Here is a 12,471-nt window from a genome sequence, read left to right as displayed (position 1 = left end):
TTTCCCAGCACCACTTATTGAAGAGACTGTCTTTTCTCCATTGTGTATCCTTGCCTCCTTTGTCATAGATTAGTTGTCCATAGGTGCGTGGGTTTATCTCTGGGCTTTCTATCTTGTTCCATTGATCTATGTTTCTATTTTTGTGCCAGTACCATATTGTCTTGATTACTGTAGCTTTGCAGTGTATTCTGAAGTCAGGGAGTCTGATTCCTCCAGCTCTGTTTTTTTCCCTCAAGACTGCTTTGGATATTCGGGGTCTTTTATGTCTCCATACATATTTTAAGACTTTTTGTTCTAGTTCTGTAAAAAATGCCATTTTTAATTTGATAGGGATTGCATTGAATCTGTAGATTGCTTTGGGTAGTATAGTCATTTTCACAATATTGATTCTTCCAATCCAAGAATATGGTATATCTCTCCATCTGTTGGTATCATCTTTAATTTCTTTCTCATACTTTTCTGCATACAGGTCTTTTGTCTCCCTAGGTAGGTTTATTCCTAGGTATTTTATAATTTTGTTTGCAATGGTAAATGGGAGTGTTTCCTTAATTTCTCTTTCAGATTTTTCATCATTAGTGTATAGGAATGCAAGAGATTTCTGTGCATTAATTTTGTATCTTGCAACTTTACCAAATTCATTGATTAGCTCTGGTAGTTTTCTGATGGCATCTTTAGGATTCTCTATGTACAGTAGCATGTCATCTGTAAACAGTGACAGTTTTACTTCTTCTTTTCCAATTTGTATTCCTTTTATTTCTTTTTCTTCTCTGATTGCTGTGGCTAGGACTTCCAAAACTATGTTGAATAATAGTTATGAGAGTGGATATCCTTGTCTTGTTCCTGATCTTAGAGGAAATGCTTTCAGTTTTTCACCATTGAGAATGATGTTTGCTGTGGATTTGTCATATGTGGGCTTTAATAGGTTGAGGTAAGTTCACTCTATGCCTACTTTCTGGAGGGTTTTTATCATAAATGGGTGTTGAACTTTGTCGAAAGCTTTTTCTGCATCTGTTGAGATGATCATATGGTTTCAATTTGTTAATATGGTGTATCACATTGATTGATTTGCATATATTGAAGCATCTTTGCATCCCTGGGATAAATCCCACCTGATCATGGTGTATGTTCCTTTTAATGAGTTGTTGGGTTCTGTTTGCTAGTATTTTGTTGAGGATTTTTGCATCTATATTCATCAGTGATATTGGTCTGTAATTTTCTTTTTTTGTAGTATCTTTGGTTTTGGTATCAGGGTGATGGTGACCTCCTAGAATGAGTTTGGGAGTGTTCCTTCCTCTGCAATTTTTTGGAAGGTTTTGAGAAGGATGGGTGTTAGCTCTTCTCTAAATGTTTCATAGAATTCACCTGTGAAGCCATCTGGTCCTGGACTTTTGTTTGTTGGAAGAATTTTAATCACAGTTTCAATTTCAGTGCTCGTGATTGGTCTGTTCATATTTTCTATTTCTTCCTGGTTCAGCCTTGGAAGGTCATACCTTTCTAAGAATTTGTCCATTTCTTCCAGTTTGTCCATTTTGTTGGCATAGAGTTGCTTGTAGTAGTCTCTTAGGATGCTCTGTATCTCTGCGGCGTCTGTTGTAACTTCTCCTTTTTCATTTTTAATTTTATTGATTTGAGTCCTCTCCTTTTTCTTGATGTGTCTGGCTAATGGTTTATCAATTTTGTTTATCTTCTTAAAGAACCAGCTTTTAGTTTTATTGATCTTTGCTATTGTTTTCTTTGTTTCTATTTCATTTATTTCTGCTCTGATCTTTATGATTTCTTTCCTTCTGCTAACTTTTGGTTTTGTTTGCTCTTCTTTCTGTAGTTCCTTTAGGTGTAAGGTTAGATTGTTTATTTGAAATTTTTCTTGTTTCTTGAGGTAGGTTTGTATAGCTATAAACTTCCCTCCTAGAACTGCTTTTCCTGCATCCCATAGGTTTTAGATCGACGTATTTTCATTGTCATTTGTCTCTAGGTATTTTTTGATTTCCTCTTTGATTTCTTCAGTGATCTCTTGGTTATTTAGTAACGTATTGTTTAGCCTCCGTGTGTTTGTGTTTTTTTACGTTTTTTTCCCTGTAATTCATTTCTAATCTCATAGCGTTGTGGTCAGAAAATATGCTTGATATGGTTTCAATTTACTTAAATTTACTGAGGCTTGATTTGTGACCCAAGATGAGATCTATCCTGGAGAATGTTCCATGTGCACTTGAGAAGAAAGTGTAATCTGTTGTTTTTGGATGGAATGTTCTATAAATATCAGTTAAATCTTTCTGGTCTATTGTGTCATTTAAGGCTTCTGTTTCCTTATTTATTTTCATTTTGGATGATCTATCCATTGGTGTAAGTGAGGTGTTGAAGTCCCCCACTATTATTGTTTCACTGTCGATTTCCTCTTTTATAGCTGTTAGCAGTTGCCTTATGTATTGAGGTGCTCCTATGTTGGGTGCATATATATTTATAATTTTTATATCTTCTTGGATTGATCCCTTGATCATTATGTAGTGTCCTTCCTTGTCTCTTATAACATTCTTTATTTTAAAGTCTATTTTATCTGATATGAGTATTGCTACTCCAGCTTTCTTTTTTTTTTTTTTTTTAAAGAAGATGTTGGGGGTAGGAGTTTATTAATTTATTTATTTTGCTGTGTTGGGTCTTCGTTTCTGTGCGAGGGCTTTCTCTAGTTATGGCAAGCGGGGTCCACTCTTCATTGCGGTGCGTGGGCCTCTCACTATCGTGGCCTCTCTTGTTGCGGGGCACGGCTCCAGACGCACAGGCTCAGTAGTTGTGGCTCATGGGCCTAGTTGCTCCATGGCATGTGGGATCTTCCCAGACCAGGGCTCGAACCCATGTCCCCTGCATTAACAGGCAGACTCTCAACCACTGCGCCACCAGGGAAGCCCTCCAGCTTTATTTTGATTTCCATTTGCATGGAATATCTTTTTCCATCCCCTCACTTTCAGTCTGTATGTGTCGCTAGGTCTGAAATGGGTCTCTTGTAGACAGCATATGTATGGGTCTTGTTTTTGTATCCATTCAGCAAGTCTGTGTCTTTTGCTTGGAGCATTTATTAAATTCACGTTTAAGGTAATTATCGATATGTATGTTCTTATGACCATTGTCTTAATTGTTTTGGGTTTGTTCTTGTAGGTCCTTTTCTTCTCTTGTGTCTCCCACTTAGAGAAGTTCCTTTAGCATTTGTTGTAGAGCTGCTCTGGTGGTGCTGAATTCTCTTAGGTTTTGCTTGTCTGTAAAGCTTTTGATTTCTCCAGCGAATCTGAATGAGATCCTTGCCAGGTAGAGTAATCTTGGTTGTAGGTTCTTCCCTTTCATCACTTTAAGTATATCAGGCCACTCCCTTCTGGCTTGTAGAGTGTCTGCTGAGAAATCAGCTGTTAACTTTATGGGAGTTCCCTCGTATGTTTTTTGTCATTTTTCCCTTGCTGCCTCCAATAATTTTTCTTTGTCTTACTTTTTGCCAATTTGATTACTATGTGTCTCGGCGTGTTTCTCCTTGGGTTTATTCTGTATGGGACTTGCTGCACCTCCTGGACTTGGGTGGCTATTTCCTTTCCCATGTTAGGGAAATTTTCAACTATAATTTCTTCAGCTATATTCTCTGGTCCTTCCTCTGTCTCTTCTCCTTCTGGGACCCCTATAATGCGAATGCTGTTGCATTTAATGTTGTCCCAGAGGTCTCTTAGGCTGTCTCATTTCTTTTCATTCTTTTTTCTTTATTCTGTTCTGCAGCAGTGAATTCCACCATTCTGTCTTCCAGGTCACTTATCCATTCTTCTGCCTCACTTATTCTGCTATTGATTCCTTCTAGTGTAGTTTTCATTTCAGTTATTGTATTGTTCATCTCTGTTTGTTTGTTCTTTAATTCTTCTAGGTCTTTGTTAAACATTTCTTGCATCTTCTTGATCTTTGCCTCCATTCTTTTTCTGAGGTCCTGGATCATCTTCACTATCATTATTCTGAATTCTGTTTCTGGAAGTTTGCCTATCTCCACTTCATTTAGTCACTTTTCTGGGGTTTTATCTTGTTCCTTCATCTGGTACATAGCCCTCTGCCTTTTCACCTTGTCTATCTTCTGTGAATGTGGCTTTTGTTCCACAGGCTGCAGGATTGTAGTTCTTCTTGCTTCTGCTGTCTGCCCTCTGGTGGATGAGGCTATCTAAGAGGCTTGTGTAAGTTTCCTGATGGGAATGACTGGTGGTGGGTAGAGCTGACTGTTGCTCTGGTGGGCAAAGCTCAGTAAAACTTTAATCCACTTGACTGTTGATTGGTGGGGCTGGGTTCCCTTGCTGTTGGTTGTTTGGCCTGAGGCAACCCAATACTGGAGGCTACCAGGCTCTTTGGTGGGGCTAATGACAGCCTCTGGGAGGGCTCATGCCAGGGAGTACTTCCCAGAACTTCTGCTGCCAGTGTCCTTGTCCCCACGGTGAGCCACAGCCATGCCCCGCCTCTGCAGTAGACCCTCCAACACTAGCAGGTAGGTCTGGTTCAGTCTCCCCTGGGGTCACTGCTCCTTCCCCTGGGTCCCAATGCACACACTACTTTGTGCATGCCCTCCAAGAGTGGAGTCTCTGTTTCCCCCAGTCCTGTTGAAGTCCTGCAATCAAATCCCACTAGGCTTCAAAGTCTGATTCTCTAGGAATTCCTCCTCCCGTTGCCGGAACCCCAGGTTGGGAAGCCTGAAGTGGGCCTCAGAACCTTTACTCCAGTGGGTGGACTTCTGTGGTATAAGTGTTCTCCAGTCTGTGAGTCACCCACCCACCCAGTAGTTATGGGATTTGATTTTACTGTGATTGTGCCCCTCCTACCATCTCATTGTTGCTTCTCCTTTGTCTTTGGATGTGAGGTATCTTTTTTGATGAGTTCCATTGTCTTCCTGTTGATGATTGTCCCTATTTAGGCTTTTTTTTTTTAAGGAAATAAGAGCTTGAAATTAATTTGAATGAATAAAATTACTGTCTTCAGTTCCTGCTATGGGAAGCATGCTTTCAAACAGGGCATCTCATCTCTTTTTACACCCCTCTCTCTTGCTCACCCAGGCTCATTGGCCTCCTCCCTCCCCTCCCCTCTCACTCACAATCAGAAACCCCCTTTTGTCTTGACTGTCACTCTCTTTCTTCTCTCTTCCTCCCTCATCCCCCTTGCTCTCTTCTCTCCTGCCCCTGTCTTTCTAGAACCGCTCTCTCCCTCTCGGTTGTCCTGTCCTTCTCCCCCTGGTCTCCCCTGATTTGTTGTCCCTCTTTCTTTGTGCCCCCCCCAGTCTTTCACCCCCACATTTTTCTCTCTGCTGGTTGCTCCTTCTGCCACCCTCATCTCTGTGATCTGCTCTCTGCCTCTGGTGACTCCTGTCCTGTTGATTTTGTATTTCCTTTTGTTTGCTTTTCAGAATACAGTGGTTAAAAAAAAGAGAGAGACAAGGCTTATGCCCTTGTAAGGCTTATGGTCTAATGGGCAAGCTTATCCTATAGTGGCAGATTTGACATTTCTAGTAAATATATGAGTCCTACCTTTTAAAAAGATTGTTCTTCAAAAGTGAAGTGCAAAAAGCACAAATTGTTTTACCCTACCACCAAACAATATCCAGAACTCAGTTTTTTAGTATAATGTGGACATCAAGTATTAGCCTGTATTTTCCCAATTACAGAAAGCATAAGGAAGATAAAAACAATAAACATTTCTGAGGGGTAATATTTTTATACTTGCATTTTCTTAATTTTTTTTAACAAGAGTTTGTATCTTAACAATATATATTTTATTCTCTGATTATTAATTCTTGAAGAAGAGTTTAATATCTAAAGCTAGAGACATGAGTAATATCCAAAGGCTGTGTCAACTACCAAAAGTTAATTTTTTTTACCAGCTTATCCTTATTCTAGTATAAAATTTGTAGGATTCCAAGTATTCATGCTCTCTTCAAATATTCATGCCTTCAAATATATAAGTTGATTCATATACCTTCATGGTTGCTTACATCTTAATGTAATAAATAGTCACTGATAAATAGTATAGTATTAAGAACATAATGCTATAATAATTTTATGACATCATAGGCTTCAAGAGAAAGCTTTATTTGATACTAAACTTATTAAAATTGCATTCAGTTTTTGTGCATTACTGTGATTCTTTGCGGGTATTTTCTCAAGTCGGAAAATCTACTGATGACTTCTCAGGCTGACTCTGAGTTGTTATATCATTACTATAAGAGTATAATTTGAAAATGTATAGCTAAGTGGATTAGAACTAAGTGATAGTTATCTTTTTCTCCTTGTAATTTTGAGACAAAGTGATAGCCTTGATGACATCCTGAATTTCCTCCTAGTTCTACAAAGCCATTTCCTAGGAAAGCATTGACAAAGAGTTATTTCATGTCTGCTATTCAGTCGCTTATGAATGTTTCCTAATTGTATCAACTACCTTTGTTCCAATTTTACACCCAAACAGTTTCACAAACTATTTGCACCACACACTATCTATTAAGCTTTCCCTTGAAGGAAACTGTAGCAGGACAAAGGAGCTACACCAAGTTTTGCCCACCTGACTTTGAATCTGCACTCAGCTGTTTATTAACTGTGACCTTGGGTGAGTTAATTCTTTGATCCTCAGTTTCCTCATCTTTCAAATGTCAATAACAAGATACCTTGAAGACTGGTTATATGAGGATTAGAAATTTTAAAACATGTACATGGTACCTAATAGAGTTCCTAGCATATATTGGGTACACAATAGCACTTACCTTCTTAATATCTCAAACTCAAATTTCTCTCCTCCATTGCAGACTCATTCTCACTGCCTATTTGACATCTTCACTTAGATCTCTTCAAATGTAGCCTATTAAAAACTTAACTGAACTCATCAGCTTTCCCCTAAATTCTGTTTCTCTCCATACTTAATGTTCAGCCAGGATAGAATACCATTCAGGCATTTCATAGGCAACCTTCTTTTCTCAATCTGTGAGCTCTTCTTATCTGACCTCATACAGGCCCATGGTTTAAATACCATCCATACACTGATGACTCTCAAATTTATATCTCCAACCCTGATCTCTCCTTGGGACTCCAGACTTGTGAATCCAGCTGCCTCCCTAGCATCTCTCCCTGGATGTCTTCTAATTGACATCTCAAGTTTAATGTGATTCTTCCCTCCTTGACCTACTTCTCCCCAGTCCTCCACATCTTAATAAATGGTACCATTATCCATCAACTCGATTGCTCAAGCCAATAATCTGGATAATCTTGCTTCATCTTTCCCCTCCTGCTCCATATCCAATCCAGAAGCAAACCCTGACCTTCATGCCACCAAAACGCATCTCAAATCCACCCACTTCTTCTCTCTATCTCTGCTACTATCACCACATCTGGTTATGACACTGTGTTTTCTCACTTGTACTATTGCAATAAGCTCTGAACCCATTTTCCCATTTCTCCTCCATCCAATCCAGTCTCCACACAGAAGCCCAAGTAATCCTTTCAAAATGTAAATAAAATCATGTTATTTCTCAGCTTAAAATACTTCCATTGCTGCCCAGTCTTCTGAGAACATAAATATAAATCCTCACCCTGACTTGAAACAATCTATATGAGATGCATTACCTCCCCCACTCCCAGTCTCTGACTTTATTGCCTTCTACTCTCCTTATGCTGTCCACCAGAGCCAAAGGGACTTTTGTGGAGTTCTTCAAACATGCTGAGCTGATTTCTACCTGAGGACACTTGCTTTAGCTGCAATGCTTTGCGTGGACCACTCCCCATTCTGAACTTCACATTGCTGGCTTCTTGTCATTCAGAGCTCAGCTAAATGCCACAACTTCAGAAAGGTCTTCCTTGACTCAGCCCAATCAAAAGTAGCCACCAACTCACTCTTGAATACTACTTTAATTTTCCATGCAGCACTTGTCTTGTAGTTTTCTTGTTTGTGATATTTTTCTTCTTGTTGTTGAATGTGTCTAGAATGGAAGCTTAATGAGAAAAGAGACCAGATCTGCCTGTTTTTTTATTTCATTCCAATTTCTAGAAGAGAACCTGGCACAGAGTTGGTGAACAAAAATATGCGAGTTCATTGAATCGATCCATAAAGTTGTAACCAATTTTATACCAGTTGAGAGTAGTAGTCTCTCACTTTTGAAATTCCAAACTTCTGTTTCATTTTTGTCCAATATTTTGGCATTTTGAAAACTTGCACTGAATCTTTAAAAGCAACTCTGATATTACTGATATTTGTCAGTCTACCTTTTAAGGACCTCTACCAACTGCCCTTATCGTACCTTTTCTGGTTTCATATTATTCATGCAACGTATTCTAATTGTATTCTTAACAGTAATTTCCAAGAAATAATATTGTTATAAGACCACAATTATCATATAAAACTGTATGTGGAAAAATACAGTTTTCTCTAGTTATTATAGTGTTATTATAATTTAAGTTAACACATCTTAAAGACATCCTAATTAGTTTACCTTTTACTATATAATCATGGAAGATGGGCCACCCATCTCACCCTCCTGATGTGATTGGTTTTTGTTTTTGTTTTTGTTTTTTTTTTGCGGTATGCGGGCCTCTCACTGCTGTGGCCTCTCCCGCTGCGGAGCACAGGCTCCGGACGCACAGGCTCAGCGGCCATGGCTCACGGGCCCAGCCGCTCCGCGGCATGTGGGATCCTCCCGGACCGGAGCACGAACCCGCGTCCCCTGCATCGGCAGGCGGACTCTCAACCACTGCGCCACCAGGGAAGCCCTGATTGGTTTTTAATTGAAAATATATCATCAATGTAAAGGGGTCTAGTGAGAATATTTTAGGGAAAATAACTAGGTATAGACCCTTCATGAGATCTTTTATTCTCTAATAAGAGCAAAGCATAATCACATAGTTAAAACAATGGTAGTTCCAACACTAACACAGTAAGGAAATTGTGTAAGAAAAGAGTCTTCCTCGGTACTGAGAAAATGCCCGTTTATTTTGAGCTTGCTCATTGGACAGAGTGACAATTCAGACACTAAGAAGGATCTGATAAGAATCACAATAATGCATGAAAATTCTATGTTATAGTGTAATAATGCAAGTTTTGTTTCAACGTCTATGATGTCAAGATCTTGTCCTGATATTGTCCACCTAATGCTTATTAATGATATTTATAACATTAAATGAAGTTTTCTCTTCCAATAAGATGCACTTACGAAGTGCATAAATTCACTTCTGTATTCCCAAACTCATATTTAAGATTGCCAGGATTCATTACTAGAATCTTCTGAATTTTATAACAGCCTAGGGATTCACTGATAACAGGAACTGTGGAAAGTTGGACAGAAGCTTTAGAGAAGAGATTAAATTTCGATAGTAAACTCTTTAAGAATGAAAAATCTGGAAATACAATGCACATTAATGAAACCTCGTTCTAAAAAGGTATGTATAAAAATTCTTGTGTCTGAGAGGAACTAAGGTTGTATTTCTTAAGGGTGCCTTAAACTAGAAAAATCTAGCTTGATACCAGTTTTATGACAGGTATGTGTGTGTCTCAAGATTGAACACTAGGCACAATTTGAGGGAAGAATAGCTACCTAATTATAATGCCTAATTACCTATTATAATAATAGAAGTATTCAGGGGGAAAAGGCATTTGTTAAAAAAGATCTAATAAAAGTTATAGGCAGATGACTACTTCCACTAGCAGCAAGCTCACCTACTTGTCCTTGAACTTTGTTCACTGCTGAATCTCTACTGCCTGGCATCGGCCTGGTCAATAGTAGTTATTCATTGGATGACTGAGTTTGTTCCAAAATAATAATATATCAAAATAATTCTGGAAATTCAAATATATGTCCATTTATTTATGGTCCCTAATTCTCCTAATTGAGACTCTCATCTAAAGCAATGAACAGCCTAAAGCTCAGGACTATAGCTAGAACAATAATTAGATATTTATACTTCTCTATTTTTAAAAATAGAAACGTTTGGTCTAGTCATATATTTTCATCTATTTTGTCCCATATCTTTGATATCTAACAGGGCAATCTATAATTTTAACTAGTTTTATTGTCTTCAATATTGATATTATTTCTCAATCATATAATTTGTTTCATTGACATACAAATATCTTTGAAATACTTTTATATTTTCTTAATTAAGTGATCTTAGTCTCATATAAATCCTGTTTTATGCTTTGAAATAAGAGAAAGAATTGTTCATCTCAACAAACAAAAATTGTTATTGATGTAATATAGAGGAAGTCTGTTTAAATTAGAAAATTTAATTGGAGTGAGCCATTTGAATGATTCACCTAAATTGTCCCTGTGGGTATATAGCAGTGTTACATGTGCTGCTCATGTATGTAACATAACTGTCACATAAGCCCTACTCCTCACCTTGCCAGCAGCCTCTTTATTCAATCAGTTTTTCTGCTCTTTGGACTCTGTGATTGTACAGAGATGTGTGGTTGTTGAGTATGCATTTTACCTGTACTGGCATATGGTATAAAGCTGTTTCTATGGTGTTTTTTCATTTCCTGTTCCATCATAATACATTGTGAGAAAAATGACTTGAAAGCTCATAGTAAAACATTTCTCTTCAAGAGTGTGCATACATGTTTTTGTACATATGAGAGAGAGAAAGAAAGGAGAGGGGAGGAAAGGGAAGAGGATGGACTCCCCAGGGTTATAAATCAGTGAAGAAAGGAACTTTTTCTTCCCTAGAGTCTTTACAAGTATAGCTTAATCCTAAAATTAATATCCCCTTTTGAGGAAGAGTTTTTAAAGGAAGATTTTTAGAAGACTTGGGGAGGTGACAGAAGATAGTCTTTTCTCTGAGGCTCAATTTCATTATTTGTAAAATAAGAATAATATTTCCTCATAGAGTGACCTATGAAAGCTAATGACATAATACATATGAAGTATTTACCACTGTCCCTGACACTTCATAAGAGTTAGGTAAATGTTATTTATTTGTAGTCAGTAGCTTTTAGAAGGAGAGATGAGAATGAGAAAGAAGAAAGAAAGAAAGAAAGAAGAAAGAGAAAGGAAGAGAGAGGGAGAGAGAGAAGGGAGGGAGGGAGGAAGGAAGGAAGGAAGGAAGGGAAGGGGAGGAAACCTTGAGTTTTTGCAAGTTAAAATGTTGCAAGGAACTTGGAGAAGATATAAACATTTAAATAATCTTTTGAGTTATGCTAGTGCTGTTGTCAAGATATGTTATTTCGAAATCTTGTCTTCCACATTCTTAGTCAAGAATGACATGTGCACATGGGAAAATACAAGTAATAACGGAAGAGCAGGAATATACATCCGTTTTCACTCACCACTGGTTAAATGGGTTGGCTAGAATGATCTCTTGCTGTGATCAAAAATGGTTAAAAAGATTTCATTTGGTAAATCCAATGCAACAAGTAAGAAAATTCCATCCAAATCAAAGTGAATCAGTTCACTCTTTCCCAAACTTCTTTTTTCTTCCTTATATTAGGAAGCAGAATGCTAATATTTGACCATTTTTAATCCAAAAAAAATTAAGTTTCATACAGTTCAACCTGGTAGATACACCTTTCTTGGTGAATGAACTTCAAGATATTGCATGGTTAGTAATCACAGCTTTTAAAAGGAAACTTATTCTAATAGAGGCCCTGCTTGCCATCTCTTTCTTCTTGAAGATGAACTGCTAAAACTGCTGAAGGATCAGTGTGGCACATGCCAAGGTGGGCAGACATGTGGAATGGTAAATTAAAATTAAGAAAAAATTATTTCTCTTACATTTTTAGGGATACTACAACAAAGCTTCTGAATACTTTCAGCAAGCTTTTGACACAACAGCAGAGTTAACGAACATACCTCTGATGGATGAGACAAAAGTTCATTATGGAATAGCGAAAGCTCATCAGATGATGCTGACCGTTAATAGTTATATAGAATCTGCAGATCTCACCAGCCTTGACTACCTGCTGTCATGGAAGGAGAATAGAAGTGACATTGCACCTGATCCGACTATTGGTAAGGTCTTGGTTTCTGAAAACAATTTAGATCTTTGTACCATTCTTATTGGCTAAGTCATTTTCTTTGCAAAGGTTTATTCGACCATTGGCAATTTTATTTTTATTTATTCATTACTATGTTAATGTTGGATGCATTTTTGTGCTGTATCGTACCTTCAGTGTTTAAGGGAGGTGTACAATAGTGATAGATATATTCAACTTGATAAATTACCATTTTTTCAGTTATCTTAAATATTCAACAGTAGGTACTGATCAGTTGTAAGGAATTTGAAATAGGTTTATGTTTTTAAAAATGTTCAGTGTTGTACCTTATGGACAAGAGCAAGTGTTCATAGATGCTAGTTAGTATTATACTCTTACTTTTCTGATGATAGTAAGTTTTCCTATTTTTTCTCAATTCAGGTATGAATGTTAATTGAGAAAATATTTGATAGTAATTTCTCTTAATTCTACTTTTTTTTTCCTACATACTTTTCTTGTGATAATTAGTCA

General features: G+C 37.5%; 1 protein-coding gene across 1 annotated transcript in view; it reads left to right on the top strand.

The window, feature by feature from the left end:
• The window catches only part of TTC29 (tetratricopeptide repeat domain 29), a 157,135-nt gene extending 145,102 nt beyond the window's left edge, over positions 1 to 12,033 (top strand). Inside the window, exon 9 of the mRNA XM_065877199.1 lies at positions 11,749 to 12,033. Within this exon, the coding sequence (XP_065733271.1) occupies positions 11,749 to 12,033 (285 nt within the window). The remainder of the gene's footprint in view (positions 1 to 11,748) is intronic.
• Positions 12,034 to 12,471: the final 438 nt, after the last annotated feature.

This window comes from Phocoena phocoena, chromosome 5 (genome assembly GCF_963924675.1).
Source record: "Phocoena phocoena chromosome 5, mPhoPho1.1, whole genome shotgun sequence".
NCBI classification, from domain to species: Eukaryota; Metazoa; Chordata; class Mammalia; order Artiodactyla; family Phocoenidae; genus Phocoena; species Phocoena phocoena.
Note: the sequence above shows the minus strand (reverse complement) of the source record. Positions and strands in the feature narration are given on the sequence as shown.